General features: G+C 37.7%; 1 protein-coding gene across 4 annotated transcripts in view; it reads right to left on the bottom strand.

Annotated features, from left to right (window-relative positions):
- The window catches only part of MAGI2 (membrane associated guanylate kinase, WW and PDZ domain containing 2), a 1,383,262-nt gene that overhangs the window by 318,474 nt on the left and 1,037,373 nt on the right, over positions 1 to 27,415 (bottom strand). For all 4 annotated transcript variants that reach the window (XM_046021617.1, XM_046021618.1, XM_046021620.1 and 1 more), the window contains exon 7: positions 14,867 to 14,924. In XM_046021617.1, coding sequence (XP_045877573.1) covers positions 14,867 to 14,924 — 58 coding nt within the window. The remainder of the gene's footprint in view (positions 1 to 14,866; positions 14,925 to 27,415) is intronic.

Genomic DNA, 27,415 nt, shown 5'->3' with positions numbered 1-27,415 from the left:
ATCTTTAAAAAAAAAGAACTAGAGAATAGGGCTTACATAATACAAAGTATGTCTTGAAAAGCTAAAATTTAAAAGTACTAATGTACTTAACAGTAAAAAGACAAATGTTTTAAATATACTTTATTTTAAAATATGAGTTTTGGATACATGGAAGAATTGAATCTATTTTACTTGAAGCCTTTTTTTTTTTAACCGAATAATTGAATCTTACCTGTTGAAAGATTTCTTCCCAATTCTAACACTTAAGCGATAATTTTCTTTGTATTAACATCCATTCATTATCCCCTCCTGTACCTGAGGGTAATGCGAGTTTGCTTTGTGAATGTGGATGAGAAGACAGAGTCAGTCACATGTTACTTGCTCCTGCTCTTTCTGGACAAAAGGGTGTCTGACCTGGGGATATCCTGTTGAGGCGGGAGGTGGAATTGTAGCCAGCTGAGGAGAGTAGCCATATGTTAGCGCTGCGACTCTCACAGCTAAGGAGTCTGTCCTCATGAGACTGAACTTACATTTTCAGATAAGTGAACTCTCTCTCCCCTTCTCCAGTAGTCGTTCTAAAGTTACATACTTAAGACACTGGTCTGCAATATGTATTTTACATATAAGGGCTATTTGTCACTTAGCCATTACTATTTACAAATTACACGGACAACTTGATATTTTACTCCTGGCGGAAATACACATGCACTGCCAAGCACGTCATGAAGTTCCCAAGGCCTACAAGACACACAGTCTCATTTTCAAAAATTTCAGAAACACTGGGCATGCATTTAAAAATGCTTTCTACTGATGAATCACTAAATTCTACCTCTGAAACTAATGAAAAAAAATTAAAAATGTTTTCTATCCATCCCTTCTCATTCCCATAAAATATCTTTCTTTAATGTTATTGCTGGGAGCAATATTAATATCATCAAAGGTATTTCTAAATTTTGGCTTCTCAATTGAGCCTAAGTACCGAGTAATAAACATAGAGGTAAGACAGAGCTTATCTAGAGGGAAACTAAAAGACTACACTATTGCAGGATCTTTTTGTATTAAGAGACAAGACTAATGCATCCTCTTTCATTGGTATCGGCTAACACAGACTGAGTGGCTTTGTCCTTCAGATCTCATATAGAAGGTCACTAATTTATCAATGTGCCAGACATTGGGGACACAAACATGAATATGACACAACCCCCTCAGTGATGGGGTGTTTTACTCCACTGGGGAGACAAACAGGTCAGGGGATCAACCACCCCAGTTTTGTAGGACTAAGGGATTTCCTAGGGCATGAGACTTTCAGGGTTTTTTAAACTTCTTTTTAACTTAAATTCAATTAGCCGACATATAGTTCAGTTATTCATTACCTGCACCCAGTGCTCATCACATGATGTGATGAGACTTTCAGTTTTAAAACTGCGACAGTATTGGGTAAATTGGGATAAGACGAAAGGGCCGCTTTGTCTGATGGTTCGGGGACAGCCTCACCAAAAAAGCAATACTGAAGCAGATTCTAGAATGCATTTTGCCAGATGGAGAGGGGCACTTCAGGAAGAGACTAGTGCATACAAAGGTGCTCAGGAGTATTCAGTCCTGCTTAGCTAGAGTAGAAGGTGAGTGAATACAGAGGCACATGACTGCCCACGGCCCGCACGGGAGGAGGAGTCGGGAGGAGGGGATGAAAGCTATACGCCTAGAAAACTAGCTGTAAGTCATGGCGTGGGGTGTGGTTTTGTCAGAAAGTCTCCCCACTTCCATTAGGGCTCTTGTCTAGGGGACAGCGGTAGCTCTCAAAGTCTCTGTTGTGGCGGAGGTGCCTTATTCCTGAACTTGGGGGGCCATAGTATGAGTGTTACCCTATCAACCAAATAGCAAAGTTGTGGTGCTCCCTGGAATCCTCAATCATTTCTGCATCACTTGCCGGCCACTCCAGTGCACTACGTATTGTTCCTGCCTGGGGCTCTGAGGGCAAGTAAGAGATGCTCCAGGACTGTGAAGAATCACATGATCCAGGAAACTAGACCTTACTGTGTGCTGGGAGGTGTGAGCGTAATCTGACCTGTAATATGCTCTATGTTGAACTGGGTTCCTACTGATTAATAAATTATCTATGAGATGTTAAAGTGTGAATCACACTACAGGCTAAGCCTGCTGAACTCCATACATCACTCAGACAATGGCAGATACGTACAACCATGGATACAGGAGTAATTTGGGGCCTGACGTGAAGGAGTGTCAGAGAATCAACACAGACACTCCGAATAGTGAGCAATCATGCAGGTAACATCACTGATGTCTGCAATTATCCAGGAGGGAGGAAGCCAGGGAGAGTGCTAGTAAAAAGGATGGATGAGACTGGGGGAGGACATTGGCCAATTCTCACAGTCAACAGGACATGAAGAAACTCCAATTCCATATAATATCAAAACTCCCAAAGTTTCTAGCTCCAATTACCATAGTAAGAAAAAAATATAAAAAAGTATTATGCTCAACTATTGGTTCTTTATTACTTTCCAGACCAGGGAGAAATAAAATACATAGCAATTCCTTTTACATGCTAGAAAGTTATGCAGGAAGAATCAGAAAACCTGACAAAATTTTTTTTAAAAACCCACTTTTATTTTGATACTCAGGAAATACTTTTATTGTGATAAACCAACTGTTGGTTTATCGCAGCAAATGGCCTGAGTGTGGGCAGGAGGCCTTCCATTCTGAGAACTGAAGGACCCTGGGAAGAAAGGCATGGGGGAAAAACTGTAGTCGGAATAGAGGATAAAGGTTCAGCAGAACCAAGAGCAAAGAAAGGTGGAAATAAGTTTCTTTGATTTTTTTTTGAAGATTTTATTTATTTATTTGACACAGAGAGAGAGACAGCGAGAGAGGGAACACAAGCAGGGGGAGTGGGAAAGGGAGAAGCATTCTCCCCACCGAGCAAGGAGCCCAATGTGTGGCTTGATCCCAGGACCATGGATCATGACCTAAGCCAAAGGCAGATGCTTAACTGACTGAGCTACCCAGATGCCCCTGCTTCACGGTTGTTTTCAACAGATTGCATTTTAGGGAACAAGTATTGTTGCAGAGTCTTATGTAATTAGCACACGATCTCTCAAGTTATGCCATTATCAGAAGAGCAAAACTTCATAAAGATGAGGTGACAGTTTCATGTTGCCTTAATGGGGATGTATTTTCACATAATTTGTTCCTTTTCATAATACACATGCAAGTTTGGGAAATTTAGGCCCCCCACATTGGGCCAAGTCTGTATTTTTCATTCTGAATCTCTAAATAAGGAAGATGAAAGGTGTGATGTTGAATATTTCAGAAGAACATTCCATTCTGCACACTTTTAAAGTTACTTTGTTCTTGCTCTGATTTAAATTATTTAATAGATGTCACAATTTGGTGGAAAAAAACAAAATTGTTTGGAGAATAAATGTCAGCCTTGTAAAGAAAGGAGAAAATAAAAGGAGAATGGTAAACGGTAGAGGGGGGTGGGAACTAAATTTGTTGAGCAAATGCTATATGCCAAACCCTCAGCTAAACAGGTTCCATACTTTTCACTCACCTGCTCCTCAAAGAGGGTCAGCGATTTTCTGCAGATCTCACAGTAAGGGGCAGATGCATGATTCACACCCAGCTCTGGGTAGTGCCAAATCTAACAACACTGATTTACGTGGCTCTGACACAAATATACTCTTACTTTTCAAATGACATAACTTATGCATACACAAGCATGGGCTGTGTTTGGTAATCGTAATATACTTTGCCCAGATGATTCTGAATTTCTTTTTCCCAGGGTTCACTGTGAAACTGGTAACTTTCACAGGACTGTAAATTACCTGCTGATTTTCTGAAGGCAAACATTTTGACCATACAGCACATTATTTTGAGTAGTACTATTTTTTTTTTAATAGAACCCAAAGACTATGTACCTAGAAATATGGGTTTCTATGTGTATGTATGTGCATGTATGTTTTGCTTACTGTGAAAAATGAAATGATAATGAGAACACGGGCAAGGAGCCAGGATCCCTGGCTTTGTATAATGTAGTTTTTAAGCCAGACGAGTCTCCTTCAAGGATTACCTTTTCAATTCCTTTAGGGTCAATCCTAACTCAATTTTCTTGAATGGTGCCCTTAAAATTCTAGAAGTTGAACATGGGCCATGACTTTGGCAATTATGATGTTGATAATAAGATGATTCTGCACTAGTACTTATGAATAGGTTAAAGTTGTATGTGAGTACGAATGAGGTCGTCAATAACACAAATATGCATGTCTTGTCTCAGATTCTGAAAAGGGCATGTTAGGTCCTGCTGAGGTCCAGTGATACAATAAGACATGAAAATGAGATACTTACTCAGCAAGAAATTCCTTATATGTTAACACAGTAGACCGTGGAGCGCAGGTGAACTGTCTCCCCCTGACCTGCCCATAACAGGCACCTGAAAGCTGTGGACTCGTGAGGAATAACAGGGAAAGGGGAGCCACCTGTCCTTTCTGCCGTCCTCAATCTCACGTGGACCTCTCGGGTTTCACTAACATGAAAGCCACTGACAATGAGTCTGAGTCATCATTCTCTCCTATCTGGGGGACCAAATCACTCTTTGGGGTTTAAGCTACGTTTAAAGATTAGATCGGCCACTCACTCACTACCTTTGTGAAATTCCCCTAATATGTCCAGACTACAACTGCCCATCTGGAAATACCCTATTCACCTCATAGGACTGTTTTGAAGAGCACACAGATAAAACATATGAAAATGTCTAAAGATGAAACATGATGTGAACTAAAGTTGATTTTAGTATCATTGTTATATTCAGAGTACGAGAATTAAGTACCTAAATATGGGTAACATAAAGTCTCTAAATTCCTGGCCTGGATTATAACTCTATTCTGCCACCTACTAGCTTGACGGCTTGCCCACAAAACAGAAATAACAGCATCGAAAGTAAAGTGTCATGGTGATGATGATGACTAAATGAGTTATGTAAGACAGCAACTCCCTACCAAGTGCTTACTAGATGGTAGCTATTAGTATCATTTTTCTGGGCTGACTAATAGTTACTAAGTATTTACACATTAAGTCAATGCCACAAACTAAATTACTAAGTAATATCAGAGGGAAAAGGACAATTATTCCTATCATTTTATCTATCTGAAACTATATTCACATTTCTTTTTTTTTTTTTTTTTTGCACCCAATTAAAATGGAAGAAAGTGAAGTAAGAACAGGATGGGGAGACTGTCAGCCTCCATACATGACTGCTGTGCTTAATGGAAATTTGAACTAATGTTTTAATGTTATGGCAAACTTAACACATGGTACTTAATAAGCTGTCAGAAACTACACACCTAATGTGAGTTTCTTCTAGACTAATTTAGTGTGAAACCAACTGTATTGGTTTATCGCAGCAAACTGACTTTCTTTTGCCTCTAGTAGATCCAGTTAACCTTCTAAGCCACAGAATAATATTTTTCCTCGACAATTTTAAAGTTCATCTTACTTAGTCAGATTGAGTTTAAACGTGAAATTCGATAATAAAACTTTCTGTAATCCATCTGTTTTTATTATACAATTAGTTGAGTCTATTGTAATACAATTTCACCTAGTTAAATATGAAGTCGCCTATTAAATGCTAGTAATAAATAATGTTTAACAATGTGACTTCATATCATAAAAAAGGAGGCAACAATATTCCCTTTGAATGCATTCAGCCTTGAAAATGTAAAAAATATAGTTCTTATGCTGACTTTTTGTTTATAAGCTTATCTTTATTTTTGTGCACTTTTAACAACAATTACAATATCATTTCATGTCTGTAGATATCAAAAACATTTATATTTTTTTCATAGCTTTGTAAGGAGATTCTATTATAACCATCTACCCTTTTAGGAAGCCTTCTTTTCATAACACTCATGTGATAGCATTGTTAAAACCATTAAAATAATTTTTTAAAATGGTAATATATATGTTATTGTGTAGCCAAATAACAAATGGAAATTGAAAGAAAATGCTTTCAAATTTTAAATATGCTCTGATCAGCAGTTATAATGAGAAAATAATGAGGCTCATACAGGAAAATGGTCAAAGTTAGCCTTGTTAACACAGGTGCAGTGGATATTCCTTGAACTAGAAAAGACCTTAGCAATCACCTAATCCAAACCACTCATTTGACAGATAAAAGCCAGGGAGGTTAAGTGTAATTTTGTACTTGCCTGTGAATTCAAAATCATGGATGCAAAAAGACAACTATTACTAACATCATCGTCTGTGACACAACATGAATTTTGAAAAACACTATCTGCATATTGAAAAAGATGAGATTAAAATTCTCATGCGGGGGTGGAAGGCATTACATTTTACCCACTTAGGGTGACCATCCTACCTTTTATTCAGTAAAAGGCTGCCCAAAGAGTGACATCAATCAGCCACTTCCTCGGTTTGACTAAGCTCCCTCATCTCTCTGCCAGTATTCACATCTCTCTGAGTTGAATGTGATTCCAGTTATGCATCTATTAAAGATCTAAAAGACCTAAATGCCAGCCAAATACTTTAATTCCAGAAAGAATTCTTTTCTAATAACGAAGGGGGGGGGGGGGAATGGTTGTGTTGTTTCACTACGCTAGCTTTCAACATGCTGTGATCCTGAGGGATTTTTAGGATAATTCGGACTCTATGCAATTTTCACTTTATGTGCTAACTTTAGAACTTAGTCTCAGTCTAAGATATGACTCCAAAGTATGTGATGATCCAGCTTGGTAGCATGAGACAACCATCCACAATTCACCCAAAAGAAGCCTAGCATGTTTAAGCCAGAGAGAGAATAACTAAGCTATATAAGCTAACTGTCGTACACATTCTAGAATAATAACAATGATCTGTGTGTGTGTTATATAACATTGCCTCGGCAGGAGGCAAGCAGGATTGTCCAGCAAAAGATGGCGGCAGCTTTCTCTGGGTTGTCTCTCTATGAGCTACATTGGAGGGACGGCACTCCCCACAGGCTCTGCGTCTTCTCAGTGCAGGAATAAAATTCACCACACAGCTCACACCTGGCTTAAAAGGTTATCTGTGACCCCTTTGGGCATCAGTCCCTCAAATGCAGGCTGTCTTCCCTGACTTCATAAGGATACATTCAAGTTCTCACAGCCCTATAAAAATGGGGGAGAAGGAGGAAGCGTGGTCTTTCCTTGGGAGCACACAGTATGGTGTTTCTAGTTCTGACCATTCCTGTCCTCTCTCTCTGGGATGATGAGAACTCAGGGACTCTGCCCCCGCATTGCTGCCTCTCCACTAAGTTCCCCTGCTTTATGCTACTGGGCTACGTGCCTGTGCTTAACCTCTGCAGAAGCACCTAACCAAGAGCCCAATTTAATTTGCTAGATTCATAAAAAAATGCCTAAACACAACTCCTCCCAAAGTGTTTATGAATATATTCACAAATACATTCTCAAAGAAAATCTGATGCTGGAGTAATAATTCCCCTGTCTTTTATTACTGACTTCAAGACAAACAAAATAATCCATGAGAATTGTAAAAATTATCTTTTTTTTTTTAAACATTTATATGTATCTCTGATGCCAAGGGTGAATAATTCATTGTTATTTGTAAAACTCCACCTGCAATTAAACTAATTTAAACTTCTGGGTGCTCAAAACATTCTTCATTTGGAACCCAAAGATTTATTAAAAAGGTGGTTTATGAGATCAAACAGTTGCTAATAAGAGCGTTTCTAATTACAAAGTTTTCTTTCCTTCATTTGAAAAGACATTCAGGGGAAGAGAAGGTAACTAGAACATAGAACACATTTTAATCAGAATAGAATGAACCAGCAGTGGTGGAGGTCCTCACAGCATGAAAAATTACCTCTAACCTCAGGTAAGGACTGGATGAAGGCTGTGCATTCAGATCTTGACTGGATGGCGGTGGTAAGAGGATGGGACCTGGGACTTCATTTTGATTGAATGGATCACAGTTTAAGAATATTTGAGAGGCTCTAGCATGAAGAGTAAAAGAAAGCCATATGCCTTTGTACAGATCTGTGGTTGAGCCATAGTGTAATTTAATAACCATTGAAATTTATATAATATCAGTAAGGAGCAGAGGAGGTAAGAGGGAATCACCAGTTACAAAGTATCAGAAATACTAATGTAATGTAAAGAGCACAGGCATGGGGCTAGGGTGTGTCCCTCACTTATGAGGCTAGATTGTTTTTTTTCTTCCAGGCTGAAAGGAGCAATGCAACAGAGGATGAAATTGGCCTGGCTCAGAGCAAAGAAGGTAAAAATGGAAGGCTGCCGCCTTAGCACAAAAGAGCTGCCTATAGTTCAGAAGAGATCAGGTATCCCATATTTATTTTGACGTATTTGTTCCTTTTTTTTTTTTAACTGTGAAGTGAACTGATATATATGCTTGTTTAATAAATATGAGAAAATATTTCATAAAGTATAGACACTTTATATTAATGTAAAAACATAGCTACTCTACTGAACTGTCTCTCTTAGCTCTATGAGGCATTAGACTTCATCAGGTTTCAACCTTACTAGCCATATGGCCTTGGAGAACTCAAAGAAGTCCTCAGAGGACTGGTTCCTCCTTTTGTAAGTGCTGTGACTGTCAGCTGGGATAACAGATGTGAAAGCATATTAGAAGTTAAAATAGTGCCTTAAACATTACTATCTCTACTATTACTTTCATAAATCCCAGCTATGTAAGGTGACATGTACTATAGATAATTATGACAAAAATAACGTCCTTGCAGATTATTCTGAAACCTCGACCCTTTAGAAAGCCACAGAGACTTCATACTCTGCAGTGCTTGCTTTATCATTTCCAGGGGCTTATGGAATTATCACTAATTCTAAAGGAACAGCATTCTTTATTCCACAGCGCATGCTCTCACCATGAGATTAAATTACACATTTCTTATAAATCAAACAATTTCCCTTAGAGTTGTTCACTTTAGGGGGTATACTGTAATCATGAATGAGCTACAGAAGTAATGCCACAAGTTAAGTCCTTATGCATGTTATTGGGATACAGAAGATAAAAATAACTAACATTTATTGAGGATGTACTACATACCTGTTTATTGTTAAACACCAGCTATGGAATGAGACTGCCTAGGTTCAAATTCTGGCTCTATTATTTAGTACTTGCAAAACTATCTGTATCTCAGTTTCCTTGTGAAATGGGGATAACAATACAAACTTTACAGGGTTTTTTTTTTTGGTCTGTGTTTGAGTGCTAAATGAGCTAGTATATGGAAGGCACTTAGAATACTACTTGGCATGTGGTAAGTGCGAAACAAAAGGTCTTGCTCTCCTCCCTTCTCTCTCTTCTCTCTCCTTCTCCTCCCTTTCCATTACCCGTCTACTACAGATCTCACAGCTGGGAAGTTGCAGGGTTGACATCCTGTGATCCTCTGCAGCCCATACTTTTGGCTACTAAATGACCATAACTGATGTGACCACATGCTATTTTTAAGATTTGGCTTAGTATAGAATACCACTAAGCACCTTCACAATGGCGCTCCCGTTTGGTATCTTCTATGACATAAATTTCTAAGTTGGGGAAATGATTTCTTTGTTAAGCAGCTGTCTAAAAAGCATCAAGAAAAGTTTGCGAGTGTCTGTAGATCGATGGGAAAAGCTGAAAGTTTGAAAAATTAACTTTCCCTATTGAAAAAACAATTCTCTAAGAACAAACAGGGTTTTAAAAGGGTATTCTTTTCTGTTTATTCCTAATTGGAAACATTTTACATTTATGCTGACATGTAAAAAAGTTCTGAAGTTACGAAGTTTTTCTGGAAGATTTAGGAAACTCCTCAAAGCCATGAAGGAAAGAAACATCCTTAGGATATGATTCTGAGCTGAAATCCTCTCTAGCTACTTTCCAACTTGCAACACCATGACGAATACTCATCATTAACCATGAAATGAATGTGATTTTCCTTTTACATTTAATGTTACATTGAAGATATTATATGGTATCTTTCAGACTTTCTGGAATTGTACACAAGTAACATTTTATAGTAGCAGATGTGTGACATCACATGGAAAACTTGTAAAACCTCTACATGAAAATCACATCTGTCAGTCCCTACTATCATTTTAACTGCAGTTATATGGTTTGCTTCTCTGTCTGTGCCAGAGGACGCAGCTTTGCATGAAAGCTGTTCCAGGAAATTGTGTCTTCTGGACTAGCTAGTTAAGCAAATTGTGTAACTGCCATTGAAAACCAAACTGTACCCAGCAGACATAATTTCACAAAAGAGGAGGAAAAAAACCACATTTGTACAAGAGTCACAGCTGTTCAACTCTACATTTTGTACTTTTTTCATTGAAAGTTTTTTTTTCTTTTCTTTAGGAACAGTGACAGTTAATTTCTAGTTAGCAACTTAGGACTTCTTAATACATTGCTAAGTATTGTACTCTCATGGATTTGGTGTCTGTCAGGAAAAATTGGGCTAACTTCTTTCCGTTGCTCCACAGAGGAGAAACGTGGTCCATCTGCCCTGTCTGCAGATGAAATAAGGAAAGATGTTGAGTGGGGCCCATTGTTCTCTAAAATGCAGAACTGTGTGCTGCCCCAACTGCTACAAGCAGTGCCAACAACCCTATGTTGAGGTCCACCCAGTATGAACTCCTTTTCTTTCAGGCCCCACAGATCTTACTACCAGTGGCTGTGTTGTCTGGAACCATTCCGGAGTTACAGGGAATGGAGCGAAAGACTCAGAATGCTTGGGGCAGAAGATGGTCTCCCCAGCTGTGTGCTGCATGACCTCCCCCTGTTGGACATCTCTCTGTGACTGCGAAATTACTAGAGGTGGACTGGAAAGGAGATGTTCTCTAGGGACCCCTCATTGTTCTTAGTGATGAGTCTCAGAGGTAGTTTACAATATTACAGATTTTGAGTGCTCCATTTACTGGATGATGATTTGGAGCAAGAGTGTGGAGTCTAAGCTCTCGAGTCAGAGTGCCTAGGTCTAAGTAACAGCCATTCCTCTCAATACTGGGTGAAACTGGGTAAGCTACTTCTTCTGGGTAAGCTACTAAGTAACTTTTTTAGCCAGCACTTCCCTGTCTGCACACTTAAGACAATCTACATTGTTATCGCTATAGTGAGGATTCCAAATGTGCTAAAGACAGCTGAGCACTTCACCCAGTTCATGGCACATACTAAGTACTCACTCAATAAATGTTAACTATTTTGATGAGACAGTAATGATGATGGCGGTGATGACTTTTCTGACTTTTGAACACATTAAACACATCAACATAAAACTGAATTTGCACAGAACAGATTGATGGCATAGAAAGGAAGAGTCAGTAATAGTGATCAAAACGATTCAATCCAGGCATTTCAGTTTCTAGTTGTACAACACTTTCCTGCCTGTTGATTGCTGGAATTCCTATCTCCTTGTCTGGGGCTGACAAGGAGAGAGAGGGCATGTGTTTGGGGCGCCTGGGTGGCTCAGGGGGTTAAGCCTCTGCCTTCAGCTCAGGTCATGATCTCAGGGTCCTGGGATTGAGTCCTACATCGGGCTCTCTGCTCAGCGGGGAGCCTGCTTCCCCTACTCTGCCACCCCCCCCCCCACCTGCTGCTCTACTTATTTGTGATCTCTGTCAAATAAATAAATAAAATCTTTAGGAAGAAAGGAAGAAAGAAAGAGGGCACGTGCAACTATGCCAGAGGCACGGGCTCATTTCAACCTGATATGACCTGCTGACAACAGAGGGACCACAGTGCAACTTCTGCTCCCAGTGGTTAGTCTATTAGAAGAGAGCATCTGACGGCTAAGTTAGACTTCTAGTGTCCTAGCATGGGCTTCTTTTTGCCATTAGGTGGAAAGGTGGAATGTTTGTCATATTTTGTAACTGCACCTCTAATTCTGTGAGTGTGTGACTAAACACCAAAAATGATAGCTCTACAGAAAACCCATTGTCTGTCATTATGACTAGAATTACTGAATCAGCATTTTCTTGACTACAGATTTATACTGAAGACCACCTTGCTTTGTTACATTAACCGAATATTCATGACAAATTTGTATGATTCCAAGATACTGACATCAATGCTCTCACTATAATTATAAACAGTGCCCTCATCTAGGCATATTATACTTATGGTGCCTAAAATGAACACTTGATAGAGAAACTTGCCTTAAACTAGACAGTTATTGTTTTTCTGTATAATTAGCTCTAAGAAATTGGTGGTCTTCTCTCACAAATACAGTCTGTGTGCTGAAAGTGACGACCACTGTGCTCACATATGTATCCATGCAGTTTCCACCAACAAGACTAGTATTTAGAACCAGGCATACCTTGTGAAAATAATAGTGTAATGGAGATGCAGCTCATTTTTTTTGAACAGTTAAAACAGACCACATAAATAGATATTTTCAGGTAAAATGCAAAAGTTGTCTTTGTTGTGATGGAAGATATTCCTGATTTCAAGCCAAGTTTTCGTTATGTAGAATAAATTGAGGTATTTTAATTATTTTGATGAATTTTTTCCAAAGGACATTTCTGAGCAATATGGGAATATAATTCTACTTATTAGGCTTGAACGATCTATCTCAATTTTCTAGTCAGTCTGAGACACCCACACATCTAATTATTGGTGTTAGTGTATGTTACAGAATCATGTAAGGGGGGCGGATTATGACAAATAGTAGAACGGGATATAATCGGAAGAAAGTTAAATCTGACTCACTAAGACCCGTGTCTGTGGCATCACAATCACTTGAAATCTAAAATTATTGAATGTGTTAGACTGGTTCAATGACGTAAGACATGACTGGCTAACTTAGGAACAATTTCTGACTATGACAGTGAATGCATGAAAAATGAAGGGGAGAAATGTAGACAAATATAATCTAAACAAAAACAAATAAAAAAGACAATCATTTGAAGGGTAAAAATAATGAGGACCGTTATCTTTTCGGGTCACAGCCAGTGCCCACCAGCAGCAGCTCTTTACTGAAAGACAAGGTAGGAAGCACTGCTTTCTGATGGGTTAGGTGTCTCACCTCTATGACAGATAATTAAGGCAGAGAAGAAAGGTTTGAGTTAAGTGTTATTTTCCGCACTGAAGCCAGCTTGGAAGCATTTGAGCACATGGAAGAAGAATCTGAAGAATTAGAATAGGGTAGGGGTCGGTAAGACAAATCTGGCCAGTTACCTGTTTTTTGTAAATAAACTTTTATTAAACTAATGCCCCTTCATTTAAGTGTTGCCTAATGGTTGCTTTCAAGCTGCAGGGGCAGAGCTGAATAGCTGTGACAGAGGTCACAGGCCTCCCAGAATATTTGCTATCTGGGGCTTACTGGAATTTGCTAACATCTGGACTAAAGGAAAAAAGATCTTGTTCAATGAATTCTGCAAAGAAGTGTATTAAACATGAGATCTGGTTTGCACGTCCCTTAGTTCTCTTTCCTTACGTAGAACTACTTTGGATTTCCGATGTAACAGTCTAGGCATAGTGCAGCCTGACTTAGTGACGCAAGGCTAGGCAGCATTTCCTGGAAACTGGTAATGTTGATACATCTATCCAGAAGTTTGCAGCTATATTATTATTAAAATGTGTGTGTCTTTATTGATTAGCAATGTAGGGGGACCAAGGTGCCTTCCTTATAACTATATGCAAGTGACGTCCCTTTATTTTTGCAATTCATGACACCTCCAGGCATTTATTTTACTTTTCGCATCTACTGAGCATCCGTCTGACATCAGAGTATTAGATACTACAGAAGAAAATTGCATGTGGTAAATGAGGTGGATTCACCTGGACCGGAAATGACTGGCTGTGCTGCCAAAACTGGGGCTTTTCCGAATGAAGATGGTGGTCAGCGTATCCAAGCCCATGAGAAAGGTGCTCAAGGACAGGAAGCCCACAAGCCTTACTCACCAGTACCTCGCGAGCAGAAAGACGGGCTTGACACTTAGGAAAAGCTCAGTGACTGAACACTGTTAGCAAAACAATTTCTCAATAATGCCATTTCATCTCTAACCCTTGGCCGTCTAGACTATTACTGTTAAACAGAATGTGGTTAGATCTTGTTAAATAATGTGAACACCTTTAGGTTTTCAGTTTCTGCATTTCTTGGGTAGTACACTTCTCATAGGCGATGTGTAGGCTTTGCTATTCACCCAAATAACATTAACAACATTACAACGAGGAATTAAAAAAAATTCTCTATATTCTCTATCGGAAGAGGGAGTTCTTGAAAAGTAAGCTGCATATTTAACTCTTGGAAATTATGAATATTACTTGATTTTTCTTAATGCCTATCTAATTTAATCCCTAATAGGGGTTTTATTTGAAATAAAATAACGGACGGGGGGATAACTCATATGCGAAGATATATTAAAGAAATGAGACCTCCATTAGGTAACAAAAAAGTCTAATCTACAGAAAGAAAACTACTGATTTGAAATGGGGCCTTAAAAGGGGAAAAAAATCTAAATTTTATTTCATCCTTCCACTGTCAAGTATGGCTGCTTCATTTAATTGGTTTTGAAATCTAGTTCAATAGAACATCTCTTTGGCACAACTAGTCAGCTCCCAACATTTTGATTGCAAAATGAAGGGCGCTTACTTTGATATCTTTAATTATCACTCATTTAGAGGACAGTGTGAAACACTTTTCCAATTGGTGTTTTAGAATCATGAGTCAAAGGAAAAGAATGACAAATTAGCCACAGCTGGAGAAGGAAGAAACAGCTAGCTGGTGCTCCTGGAGTCTTTGCGGACACGTCCAAGTGTGATGAAAGGGAGGTAGGGGCACAGCTGGCCATGCATGCTCAATAACTAAAATACTAACACGGTTTCACCACGTATTAGTAACAAATTAGTAGGAAACTTAGAGACTTACTCAACATAATAAGTGCCATATATGGGATCATCGATTTTTTCCCAGCCATACGGAAGCTCTGAAAAATAAAGAATTATTTCTTTCAGTAAAGATGTAACAGATATCGCAATTTCTAATAAAAAGTAATCCAATTTAATTGTTCACGGATTGCAGAAGTAGTCCACCAAAGTGGAATAAAGCATTCAGAGTCAGCACCAAATTTCTGACGCATATTTGTACAAACTACAAGAAGCACTGACTTGAAAATTGGCATTTAAAACACAGAGCTCTCTCCTCTGCAGATAGACTGCTGGGTCTAGCTGTTTATCACATGCCAAGCAGGAGGATGGCACGTCCTCGTGTTATCACCACTCAAGGCAGTCCAGAAGGCAAATTGCTTTCCTGAAAGTGCATACAGTTTTCTTATTTATTTGTATTGTTAAAAGGATAAAGATCATATTGTCAAAATACATTTCTGAGGATTGAAAACTGTCTCTGGTGACTGAAACAAAGGCATTATAAATTCTCAATTGACATCCCACGATTCAAGATGGTTAGCTTGCTGTTCTCCCCACACGGGTCAGGATTTGAATGCTGCCAATATACTCTCTGAGCATATTTTTTTCAATAAAGTCTAAAATCTTAAACCCACTTGCCTTGGCAATATGGTTCATATTTCCTATTCTTCATGGCTAATTTTCATATATGCACTTTTAAAATATCAACAATACTGTAGATGCTTCTATAGGCAAAAACATGCTATTTGAAAACAAGGCTTTGTTTTATGATACTGTTTTCCAAATACACTGAGCCTTTATAATTTTTTTAAAAATTTTAAATCTATTTTTTATTGTGTTATGTTAGTCACCATACAGTACACCATTAGTTTTTGATGCAGTGTTCCATGATTCATTGTTTGCATATAACACCCAATGCTCCATGCAACGGCTGCCCTCCTTAATAACCATCACCAGGCTCACCCATCCCCCCACACCTCTCCCTTCTAAAACCCTCAGTTTGTTTCCCAGAATCCATCGTCTCTCATGGTTCATCTCCCACTCTGTTTTCTCCCCCTTTATTTTTCCCTTCCTTCTCCTAATGGCCTCCATGTTATTCCTTATGTTCCACAAATAAGAGAAACCATATGATAACTGACACACTGAGCCTTTATAATTATTAACTCCTATAAATATGATGAACATTACATTCTTCTTGATAGATATTAATTATATATATAGAGAGAACTTGGAATCTAAGTCAGATATACTGGCATGTTTTAAATGATATATTTAAATGAACCTTAAAGTCTTATTATTGTAGTAATAACACATGTTCACTGGCATAGTTATAAAAAGAAAGAAAAATTAAAATTAAAAAGATTAAAGATTAAAAAAAATTAAAAAGAAAATTAGAAACATCTGCAATGTGACCATCCAGAGATAACCACTATTAATATTTTGGTGAATATCCTTTAAATATTTTCAGACATAGATAATTACAAATAATTTTTAAGAAATTACATCATACAGTGCATATTGTATTTGTAGCCCAATATTTCTTCCTAACAAGATAACCAAAGGCATCTTCAATGTGAATGAGCATTACTGTACAATGTCACTTGAAAGCAGTGCAGCAGTGGTCTGAGGTGTAGCTAGAGACTGTTCGAACCCACTTCTGTTGTTGAGTATTTGGGTCTTTCAGTTTTATTTTTTTTTGTTTTTTTTTATTTTTAAAGATTTTATTTATTTATTTGACAGAAAGAGAGATCACAAGTAGGCAGAGAGGCAGGCAGAGAGAGAGGAGGAAGCAGGCTCCTTGCGGAGCAGAGAGCCCGATGCGGGGCTCGATCCCAGGACTCTGAGACCATGACCTGAGCTGAAGGCAGCGGCCCAATCCACTGAGCCACCCAGGCACCCCATGGGTCTTTCCAGTTTTTACCTGTTTCATGCCATCTATGTTGGACTTACTAAAACCTACATCTTTCATCATTTTCCGAGTACTTTAGTCATAATAAATGTCTAGAAGTGGAGTTTTGGCATAAAGGGCATACACCCTTTTATGGCTTTTGATATAAATTGCCAGAGTATCACTGTCCCACTTGCAAAATAGAACAGGTTGTAATATTACTGGGGGGTTTCTGAATGACTTTGTTTTTCTGTACTGTCAAATTAAATGCAGGTCAGCAGTTCCTCAGCCAAAACTTTTAGGGACATCTAGTTTTGGGAATTAAGAATTTTTCTGATTTTCAGAAGTTAACATGATGCAAATGCCTACTTTCCCATAACACTCCAAGCAGAGTCTGGGGAAGCAGTTTATAATCAAACACATGACTATTTATGCAACCAAAATGATGTGATTTGCACAAATAAGGAGTACTTCAGATCAGATAGCACAGTTCTGCTTCCAGAGTGTCCAAGTCAGGTTACATTTTGCTGCCAAATGAGTTACAAAAGGCAGTTTTTAGAGCTTTTGAATTTTTGGATATGCAGATAAAGTATTGGTTCATTATTATTTTAAAAACCAAATAAATTGATTTTAAAATAGCAACTTGTAGTTGTTTTAAGTCACCTTTCTTGGGTTGCTAGCTGGTTTGAACATTTTTTTTAAAGATTTTATTTATTTATTTGAAAGACAGAAATTACAAGTAGGCAGAGAGGCAGCCAGAGAGAGAGAGGAGGAAGCAGGCTCCCTGCTGAGCAGAGAGCCCGATGTGGGGCTCAATCCCAGAACCCTGGGATCATGACCTGAGCCGAAGGCAGAGGCTTTAACCCACTGAGCCACCCAGGTGCCCCTGGTTTGAACATTTTTTATATGTTTAGCCTCAGGCAATTATTTTTTCTTTTGAACCTTTCTCATTTTTTGAAGTCAATGCCTAAGAGTTCTTTACTTATAAAGAATATTAATTCTTTATCACATGTTGCATATATGTTTTTGAAGTTTGTTTAGATTTAATTTTGTTGAACATTTTCATTAACACAGATGTTTTAAACATTATTTGGTGAATTTCTCAGTGTTCCCCTTTATAGGTCTGTCACTAGAGCCTAGCTTACATACTGAAGATATTTTTCTAGCGTTTCTTTTTTTGTTTTAACATGAAGTCCAGACTATGACTTTATTTTTCTTAGATTAGTCATGTCTTCATAAACATACAATACCTTAAGAAATTTTAATTTCAAGATGATAATAACAGTATTACTGAATATTTACAATGACCAAGGTACTGATGGGCTTTCCATGTGTTAACTCATTTGCCCGATCAGCAACTCAGAATTTAAAATCCCTATATTCTGCTTTTAGAGGTCTTAACCAATTTAGATATCAGTTTAGACACTCTGTCTAGCACAGCATAAACAACACTTAATTTAGATTAAGGACAATAACAGTCCAGATGGTTTTCACCAAATCCCCCAAGCTATTGGAGAATTTGGCTATTAAAAAGAAGAATCCGTTTGACAGATATCTGCTGAGGGCCCTTTCCAAGCAGCTAAAGTAGAAAAATATACAGAGGATAGCAACTGACATTATGATCATTTATTAATATGGCTGAATACATGAATCCATAGTTATAACAGGTTTAATATCATCTTATGACTATAATACGTAAAACAATCATATTCACTAATATATAGCTAACATGGTTAAATTACGTGACTAGTCTTGTGTCTTCTTTTTTCAAGTCCTGTGTCTTAATGGTATTGTTAGATGAAAACATTTCATGATTAAAATTTTAGAATAAAAAAAAATTTAGAATATTTTATTTTATTTTTTTTAAAGATTTCTTATTTATTTATTTGAGAGAGAGACAGTGAGAGAGAGCATGAGCGAGGAGAAGGTCAGAGGGAGAAGCAGACTCCCCATGGAGCTGGGAGCCCGATGCGGGACTTGATCCTGGGACTGCAGGATCATGACCTGAGCCGAAGGCAGTTGTCCAACCAACTGAGCCACCCATGCGTCCCTAGAATCATATTTTATAATGTAAACTATTTCTTCACTTATTCCTCATCTTTGAGCTTTGAGTAAATTACTGATTCTAAGCAATGCATTGCAAAAGTACAGTTAATTGATTCTTTATCTTTGTAGATTTGCAATGCAAACTATTGATTTAGCATCCTGCCCTACTTGCCACCAGAAAGTATTTAGAAGAATTTAGGGGGAATCTGATTTGTTTTGCCTTACATATCAGTAAATTTTGTTTGCTTGCTTGTTCCACATTTCCAAAATAAATTATTAATTCACTCCAAGAGAAAATATATGCTATAAACATTTATACTCTAAGTATTAAGTATTTTAAGCATTTTCACTATTAGTGTTCCATGACTCACATTTTTGGGGGAGAGGGGAAAGTAATTTTATTAAAATTTAATTTCAGATATAAGAATTGCAATCTAATTTTTCTTATATTTTCTACCACATTTGGGCCAAGGTGAGGAGAGACAGCAAAACATAGTGAGAGCTAAATGCTATGTGCTAGGCATTGTTTTAGGTACATTATGAAAAATAAATCACTTAATCCTCAAAACTGACTTGACTTGACTTAACCCTCAAAATTTACAAGATGAGGAAAGGGAGATACCAAGAGGTTCTAACAGTTAATGGGTCAATTTTTAAACTCATACGTCTGAATTTGGAGCCTGCATTTTAATTACTTTTAATTTAATTTTCATTTATTTATTTTGAGAGAAGACAATACACTGTAGCTCTAACTTTTTGTTATAAAGAGCTCTTATTGGGTTGCCTGGGTGGCTCAGTGGGTTAAAGCCTCTGCCTTCAGCTCAGGTCATGGTCCCAGGGTCCTGGGATCAAGCCCTGTGTTGGGCTCTCTGCTCAGCAGGGGGCCTGCTTCCCCCTTTCTCTCTGCCTACCTCTCTGCCTACTTGTGATCTCTGTCTGTCAAATAAATAAATAAATTCTTTAAAAAAAGCTGTTATTCTGGGGGAACAGGTGGTGGGTAATAGGGAGGACACGTTTTGCATGGAGCACTGGGTGTTGTGCAAAAACAATGAATACTGTTACGCTGAAAAAATAAATAAAATGGAAAAAAAAAAGCTGTTATTCATTTCATTTCAAATATTCTGCAAGGAATTAATGAATGAATGTTACAAGAACCCAGTAACAGATCTATAAATCAGCTCATTTGTAAATGTGGCAGAATGGGTACACAAATCTATGACCAATGAATAAAATGCTCTCTGTGTGTGTGTATGAATATGCACGTGTGTGCATGTGTGTGTGCACATGTGTGTATGTGTGTATTCCCCTTAATGACGTTTTCTTGAGCAGCAAAGAAAGGTCAAGACTAGAACGTTAATGAAAAACCACAAGGTTTTCTGCACTCATAAAAAGACAAGTCATAAAATATACTTAAGATTATAAGCCGGGTAGTATATATCTAGACAATGAAAGTTAAGAAGGTTAAGATTCACCTTTCACTGTGAAAATGAACTATTTGGACTTGAATTTGTTTTTGCAAACCAACTGCTTCTCTTTAAAAGTAAGCTAACAACTGAGAAAAAGAACTTCCAGTTTTGAACCTCTTGCCCAATTAGGCAAGCATGTAGCTTGGTGCTCTCGGGTCCTGGGTTACTTGGACGACTGTATTCAACAACACTTGACACAGAATGATTAAGGTCACACTAATGAAACAATGACATATACTGTGCAGCTGGGGAAAATAAACACTTGAGATCAACAAGGCTAATAACTGCATAAAAAACTGTTTTAATTGAGATTTTCTTCAGGCCATGGAACCATGGAGCAAATTCAGTGATGAGCTATTCCCATCATGATCCACTCAGCAAAAGTCCTGTGATACTCTTGAGATTAACTTGTAATCAGTCCAGACTGCCAGAGGAGCAAAAGATAAAAGAGGCACCCAGTTACACCCGGATTCTGCCCCCGCCACCAAGCTCTATTTCTTTACTTATTTGCTCTTTCCAATTTATGTATTTGTTTGCTTGTTTCTGTTTGTTTTATCCATTTTCAATGCAGAAAATCAACACTCCTTCATGCGATCTCATGAGAAGCAGTTTTCAGTCTGGACTGGGAAACTTGTAGAATCCAAGGACAGTATTTTTTTTTTTTTGGAAATGGGACCTGGATACTGTACAGCTGTAAGAAATCTAGGATACATTACCTTAGGGTATCTCAGAAAGCTCTCTTTCATCTCACTCAGTCTTTTAAACGAAGCCGCTTTTCTCTGTGTCTATGTTTTTCTCTCAGTTCCATTTCATTGTGTATGTCTTCTTTCTTTTCTACTGACTGTCTACTTCTGCTTGCTCATCCTGCCCATGTCCTGGAATGGCCGGCCACCCCATACTTGACTCTATGTTCCTTTTTATCTCAAGCACTGATTGCACTATTTTGATCTCTGAGTTTCTCAATTCTGTGACCTGTTTCCCCAAAGGACTCATGACCCCAGCTCATTTTCTTCAAAACAGATTCAAGTTACTTGACCTGGGAGATCAAGGTAACAGTTACCCTCAGGTTAGGAATCCACCCACAGAATAATCAGGTATGGCCGGCGGCTGTGTCCTTTTGGCAGAAACAGAGCCATATCTGGCAAAGTCAAATAGAGGGGCATTCCGTAAAGGAACTGGTCAGTACCCTTTAAAAGTGTCAAGGTCCTGAAATAGAAAAACAGACTAGGTTTCGTCACAGTGTGAAGGAAACTATATAGACAGGGAAACTAAATGCATTGTGGGATCGGGTCCTGGACCAGAAAAAAGGACATTAATGGAATGACTGGCAAAATTCAAGTAAGGTTTATATTTTAGTTAATATTCTACAGGAATGTTAATGTCCTGGCTTCAGTAATTAGACTTACGAAGGATGTTAACATTAAGGGAAGCTAAGTGAGAGGTGCATGGAAACACTGTGGTATTTTGCAATTTTTTTGGAAGTCTAAAATACTTTCAAAATGAACACTGAAAAAAGCTATGTCACCAACTCTCCATATTAATTAGATGACTTCTACTCACACTTCATTAATATTCCATCCAATATGTGTAACACTGAACTCACTGAATAATGTTGATTTTTTAAACAAAATGAGAATGTAGGATTTTGTATTTATATTCTTTTTTTATATTATGTTGAATTTTTTTCAAGAGACAATTCCAAGAGACGTTTAATTTTGCTATTCTATCATTTGGGGGTGCCCCCCCCCCCCCGTTGCCTACCTTTCTTCTTCCTGGAGAAACTAGGTAAATACATTTATGTTTAAAGTATTACTACATCTCGAATCTTAGAAGATACAGATTCAATAATATGGTTTAAAATCTGGAATCAGGCTTTGTTCCTTTTCTGGCGGCACTGTCTTATATGAGCCACTGCATGGGTTATGTTAACTCATATAAGGTTGTGTGGAAGCCCATCCTGGGCAGATTAAAATTTTCTCCAAAACCAGAAAGGCAGATGAACTCAGGAGGCATACAAAGTACTAAAATATTGGAAACAAGAACAGGGACCAGAAATGAGAAACCATTTCCTTTAACCCTATATTACTTTTTTGGACCTTTTTCCCTTTTTTTTTTTTTTTTTTTTAAATTTAGACTCTTGCTTTTGTGTTTTAGAGGTAATGATATTACAACAGAACATAAAAAAACATACAAAATTTCCCTAGTTCAAATAATATTGTGTTAGATTGCTAACAATCTGGTATACAATATGGTAATTGCTAATACTCATAATAAAATCTTTTCCCCAATCTTCATTGGATTTTTGCTGTACACATAGTATACAAATTAGGAAATATAATTCAGTTTTTCTGGAAAAGTTACATACAACTTGTTTCCAAGAAGTTCTAGGAGTTTTAGTAGTCATTAGGAGTATAAGTAAGTTTATACAAGAGTCCTCAGTGTGAGTTTTTACAGGAAAAAGAGAAGGATACTGTGCAAGAATAAAATACACAAAAGGTGACTTTTTAAGTTAATAAACTTTATTGTATTTTTGTCTCTTCTTTTCCTATATTCAACAATGCATTTGTAATTATAAAAGTAAATTCTGAATACATTCTGGTTTTTAACAAAATCCATTCAATATTGATATGTGAAGAAATGTGCACCCAATAATGTTTTGGGGAAAAGCTAGCAAATACAGATGTGAACTTTTACAGAGCTAACTTAAAGATGGCAGAGTACTGTAATCTCTTGGAGATGGTGACAAGAAATGGTGGCTGGAAGGCACGGCACAAGAAAAGAATACTGCCTGGTAAAGTCTGGTAAAGACTCAGAAAAAGTCGTATTTGGTTTAAGTTTGCAAGCTTCACTCGAAGGTCAAAAAGTGACCAACCTACTGTTTTCCTGTATATTACCAGAGCTCTGGAAAAAGGGCTGCCCATAAAGTAAGATCTGGGAAGCAAAGTATGTGCCAAGAACTTTGAAATACACAACTCCAGTTTCCTCTTAACCTGTTTAAGTCTATGTTTATCCATCCATTGATCTATCTATTTATCATCATTATTCCCTTCAAATTATTTATTGAAGAACACTGGGCTTCTAAACTGTAAAGGCTGACATCTAAATTTTAACCTCTCTGTATGTCCTGAAAAGCCATAACTATCCACTAAGAGAGCAATAAAACCACCCATAATGCATACCTACAACATAATTAAGGTGAAAGAAAATAGAATGAACTCAAAAGTTACTTGTAAGTAGAGACATAAATGCCCCAAACCAGCAGAGTCAGCCCCTTCTGAATCAGAAAGGTGGAGAGTCTGCAGAAAAAAGGACAGGGCACCAGGAGCGGGGGATGAAAAAACAGACAAAATCACTCTCAGAATGATAAATTCCTATCCTCCGTGGGGGAAATGCTGACAGCAGACCTGGTTGATCGGAACACAGCTGCTGCGGGGTTGAATGCAAGGGGTTTGCAAGTGAGGAGAATGAGAAGTGGAGTCTTGGGAAGCCTCTGCTTAAGAAGAAGAAGGGGCTGATGTCAATGGAGGAAATGGCCCTTAGAAACTTCTTAGGAAAGAAACATGAAGTAGAAATTAAAACAGAATTCTAGGACAATAAGACATACAAGTACTCTCTCTGGAGGGAAAAAGTTATTCACTAAAGAATCAGTACTTCACAAAAGAAACAGAAGAGGGTGCTCCTGAACTGGGAATGCAATAACTCACTCAAATCCCTTATTTTTGCTTGTATAAAACTGTTAGTTGGTCTATGAAAAAAAATTCAAAATTAACAGAAAATAGCAGATAATATTCATACTTTAAGAAATCAAGAATAAGAGTCATAATAATACAGGCAAATGGAAATTTGCTACATTCTATCAAAAGAAAACAAAAACAAAAACACAAATGAGAAAATTGTAATGAATCTCAAGATATTTTGAAACAAGCATTTACAAATATAGAAAAACCTTTTGAATCAAAATTTAAAAGCTCTAAACAGACAAAGAGCATAAAGATAGAGGTGACCAAAATCAGAACATAAATTAAAAAAAAAAATTGAGACTCAAACTAAATTACAAGCTGTCTAACAGAAAATAGATTCAATTGAAAATATAATAGGGATCATTGAGGAAAGACATGACAATAGTCAAGAGAACAAAATGAAATAAGCAAGAAGTAAAAAGAATCAGAAAATAGTCATTAATATAGAGGATAAAGATAATCCAGTATATGTATAATTGGAATACATGAAGAAGAAGAAGAAGAAGAAGAAGAAGAAGAAGAAGAAGAAGAAGAAGAAGAAGAAGAAGAAGAAGAAGAAGAAGAAGAAGAAGGAGGAGAAGAATGGGAGAAGAAGAATGGGAGAAGGAGGAGGATGAAGAAGAAAAGGAAAATATAACTAATACTTGAAACTATAACTCAAAAAGAAAATAACTGTATCTATTGAAATGGCTCCCCATGTACTTGGAACATGGTCCCAGAACAATTTCAAGATATATCCAGTACACACACACACGTGCGTACTCATGCACATTAAAAATATGTAAGAACTGGGGCATCTAGGTGGTGCAGTTGGCTAAGTGTCTGCCTTTGGCTCAGGTCATGATCTCAAGTTCGTGGGATCAAGCCCTGTGTCAGGTTTCCTGCTCAGTGGGGAGTCTGCTTCTACCTTTCCCTCTATCTCTCTCCCCACTAATACTCTCTCTTGCACTCTCTTGCTTTCTCAAATAAATAAAATCTTTTTTAAAAATATGCAAAAACTCAGGGGAGTACCGTCTCCAAGAAAACTTACTGAAGTACCCTACTTAATTAAACCAACCTTAATTCAACCAAGAGAAGAGTGGAGAAAAGGACTAATAGTAATCATTCAATAGATTTAATTGTCAATATCAGAGCAGAACAAAGGTGGGAACAGGATTAATTGTTGCTTTGGTAATAGGTGGGAGACAGAACACCACTTAAAATTAGCAAGTGAAAACAATGAAAATACAGAAAGGGAAATTAGAGAATCGATTCCATTTACTATAGCACCAAGAACCATAAGATACCTGGGAATAAACCTAACCAAAGAGGTAAAGGACCTGTACTCGAGGAACTATAGAACACGCATGAAAGAAATTGAAGACACAAAAAGATGGAAGACTGTTCCATGCTCTTGGATTGGAAGAATAAACATTGTTAAAATGTCTATACTGCCTAGAGCAATCTATACTTTTAATGCCATTCCGATCAAAATTCCACTGATATTTTTCAAAGAGCTGGAGCAAATAATCCTAAAATTTGTATGGAATCAGAAGAGACCCCGAATTGCTAAGGAAATTTTGAAAAACAAAAACAAAACTGGTGGCATCATGTTACCCGATTTCAAGCTTTACTACAAAGCTGTGATCACCAAGACAGCGTGGTACTGGCATAAAAACAGACACATAGACCAGTGGAACAGAGTGGAGAGCCCAGATATGGACCCTCAACTCTATGGTGAAATAATCTTCGACAAAACAGGAAAAAAATATTCAATGGAAAAAAGACAGTCTCTTCAATAAATGGTGCTGGGAAAACTGGACAGCGATATGTAGAAGAATGAAACTCGACCATTCTCTTACACCGTACACAAAGATAAACTCGAAATGGATAAAAGACCTCAACATGAGACAGGAATCTATCAGAATCCTAGAGGAGAACATAGGCAGTAACCTCTTCGATATCAGCCACAGCAACTTCTTTCAAGATATGTCGCCAAAGGCCAAGGAAACAAAAGCGAAAATGAACTTTTGGGACTTCATCAAGATCAAAAGCTTCTGCACAGCAAAGGAAACAGTCAACAAAACAAAAAGGCAACCCACGGAATGGGAGAAGATATTTGCAAATGACAGTACAGACAAAAGGTTGATATCCAGGATCTATAAAGAACTTCTCAAACTCAACACACACAAAACAGATAATCATATCAAAAAATGGGCAGAAGATATGAACAGACACTTCTCCAATGAAGACATACAAATGGCTATCAGACACATGAGAAAATGTTCATCATCACTAGCCATCAGGGAGATTCAAATTAAAACTACATTGAGATACCACCTGACACCAGTTAGAATGGCCAAAATTAGCAAGACAGGAAACAACGTGTGTTGGAGAGGATGTGGAGAAAGGGGAACCCTCTTACACTATTGGTGGGAATGCAAGTTAGTGCAGCTACTTTGGAGAATAGTGTGGAGATTCCTGAAGAAATTAAGAATAGAGCTTCCCTATGACCCTACAATTGCACTGCTGGTTATTTACCCCAAAGATACAGATGTAGTGAAAAGAAGGGCCATCTGTACCCCAATGTTTATTGCAGCAATGGCTACGGTCGCCAAACTGTGGAAAGAACCAAGATGCCCTTCAGCGGATGAATGGATAAGGAAGATGTGGTACATATACACAATGGAGTATTATGCCTCCATCAGAAAGGATGAATACCCAACTTTTGTAGCAACATGGACGGGACTGGAAGAAATTATGCTGAGCGAAATAAGTCAAGCAGAGAGAGTCAAGTATCATATGGTCTCACTTATTTGTGGAGCATAACAAATAACACGGAGGACATGGGGAGATGGAGAGGAGAGGGAGTTGAGGGAAACTAGAAGGGGAGATGAACCATGAGACTATGGACTCTGAAAAACAACCAGAGGGTTTTGAAGGGGCGGGGAAGTGGGAGGTTGAGGAACCAGGTGGTGGGTAATAGGGAGGGCACGTACTGCATGGAGCACTGGGTGTGATGCCAAAACAATGAACACTGTTATGCTGTAAATAAACAACAACAACAACAAAAATTAGCAAGTGAACAAAGGCCTTATAAAAGTATGAAGGTAAACATTTAGAACAAACATAGGCTGTTCTAAATACCAAAACAAACAAAACCCCAAAGGAAACAGACTACACAGAGACAAAAACCACAATCATTAGAACATGACATCGTCAACAAATATAACATAAAATGACAGTTAAAATATAGAAATGAACACAATTTGCTTCTCTTGAGATTTTCTAATTAGCTCATAAAGGAAAACCCCAGTTTATCCTGTAAAGAATAGACACATTTAAACAAAGTTACGCAAAAAAGCTAAAAGTAAAGGCTTGGACAAAGATATATCACTCAGAAAAAAATAACACAACAGGAGGTATAGTCTTGC

This window comes from Meles meles, chromosome 10, assembly GCF_922984935.1.
Source record: "Meles meles chromosome 10, mMelMel3.1 paternal haplotype, whole genome shotgun sequence".
Taxonomy (NCBI): Eukaryota; Metazoa; Chordata; class Mammalia; order Carnivora; family Mustelidae; genus Meles; species Meles meles.
This window is presented reverse-complemented; position numbering and strand designations above follow the sequence as displayed.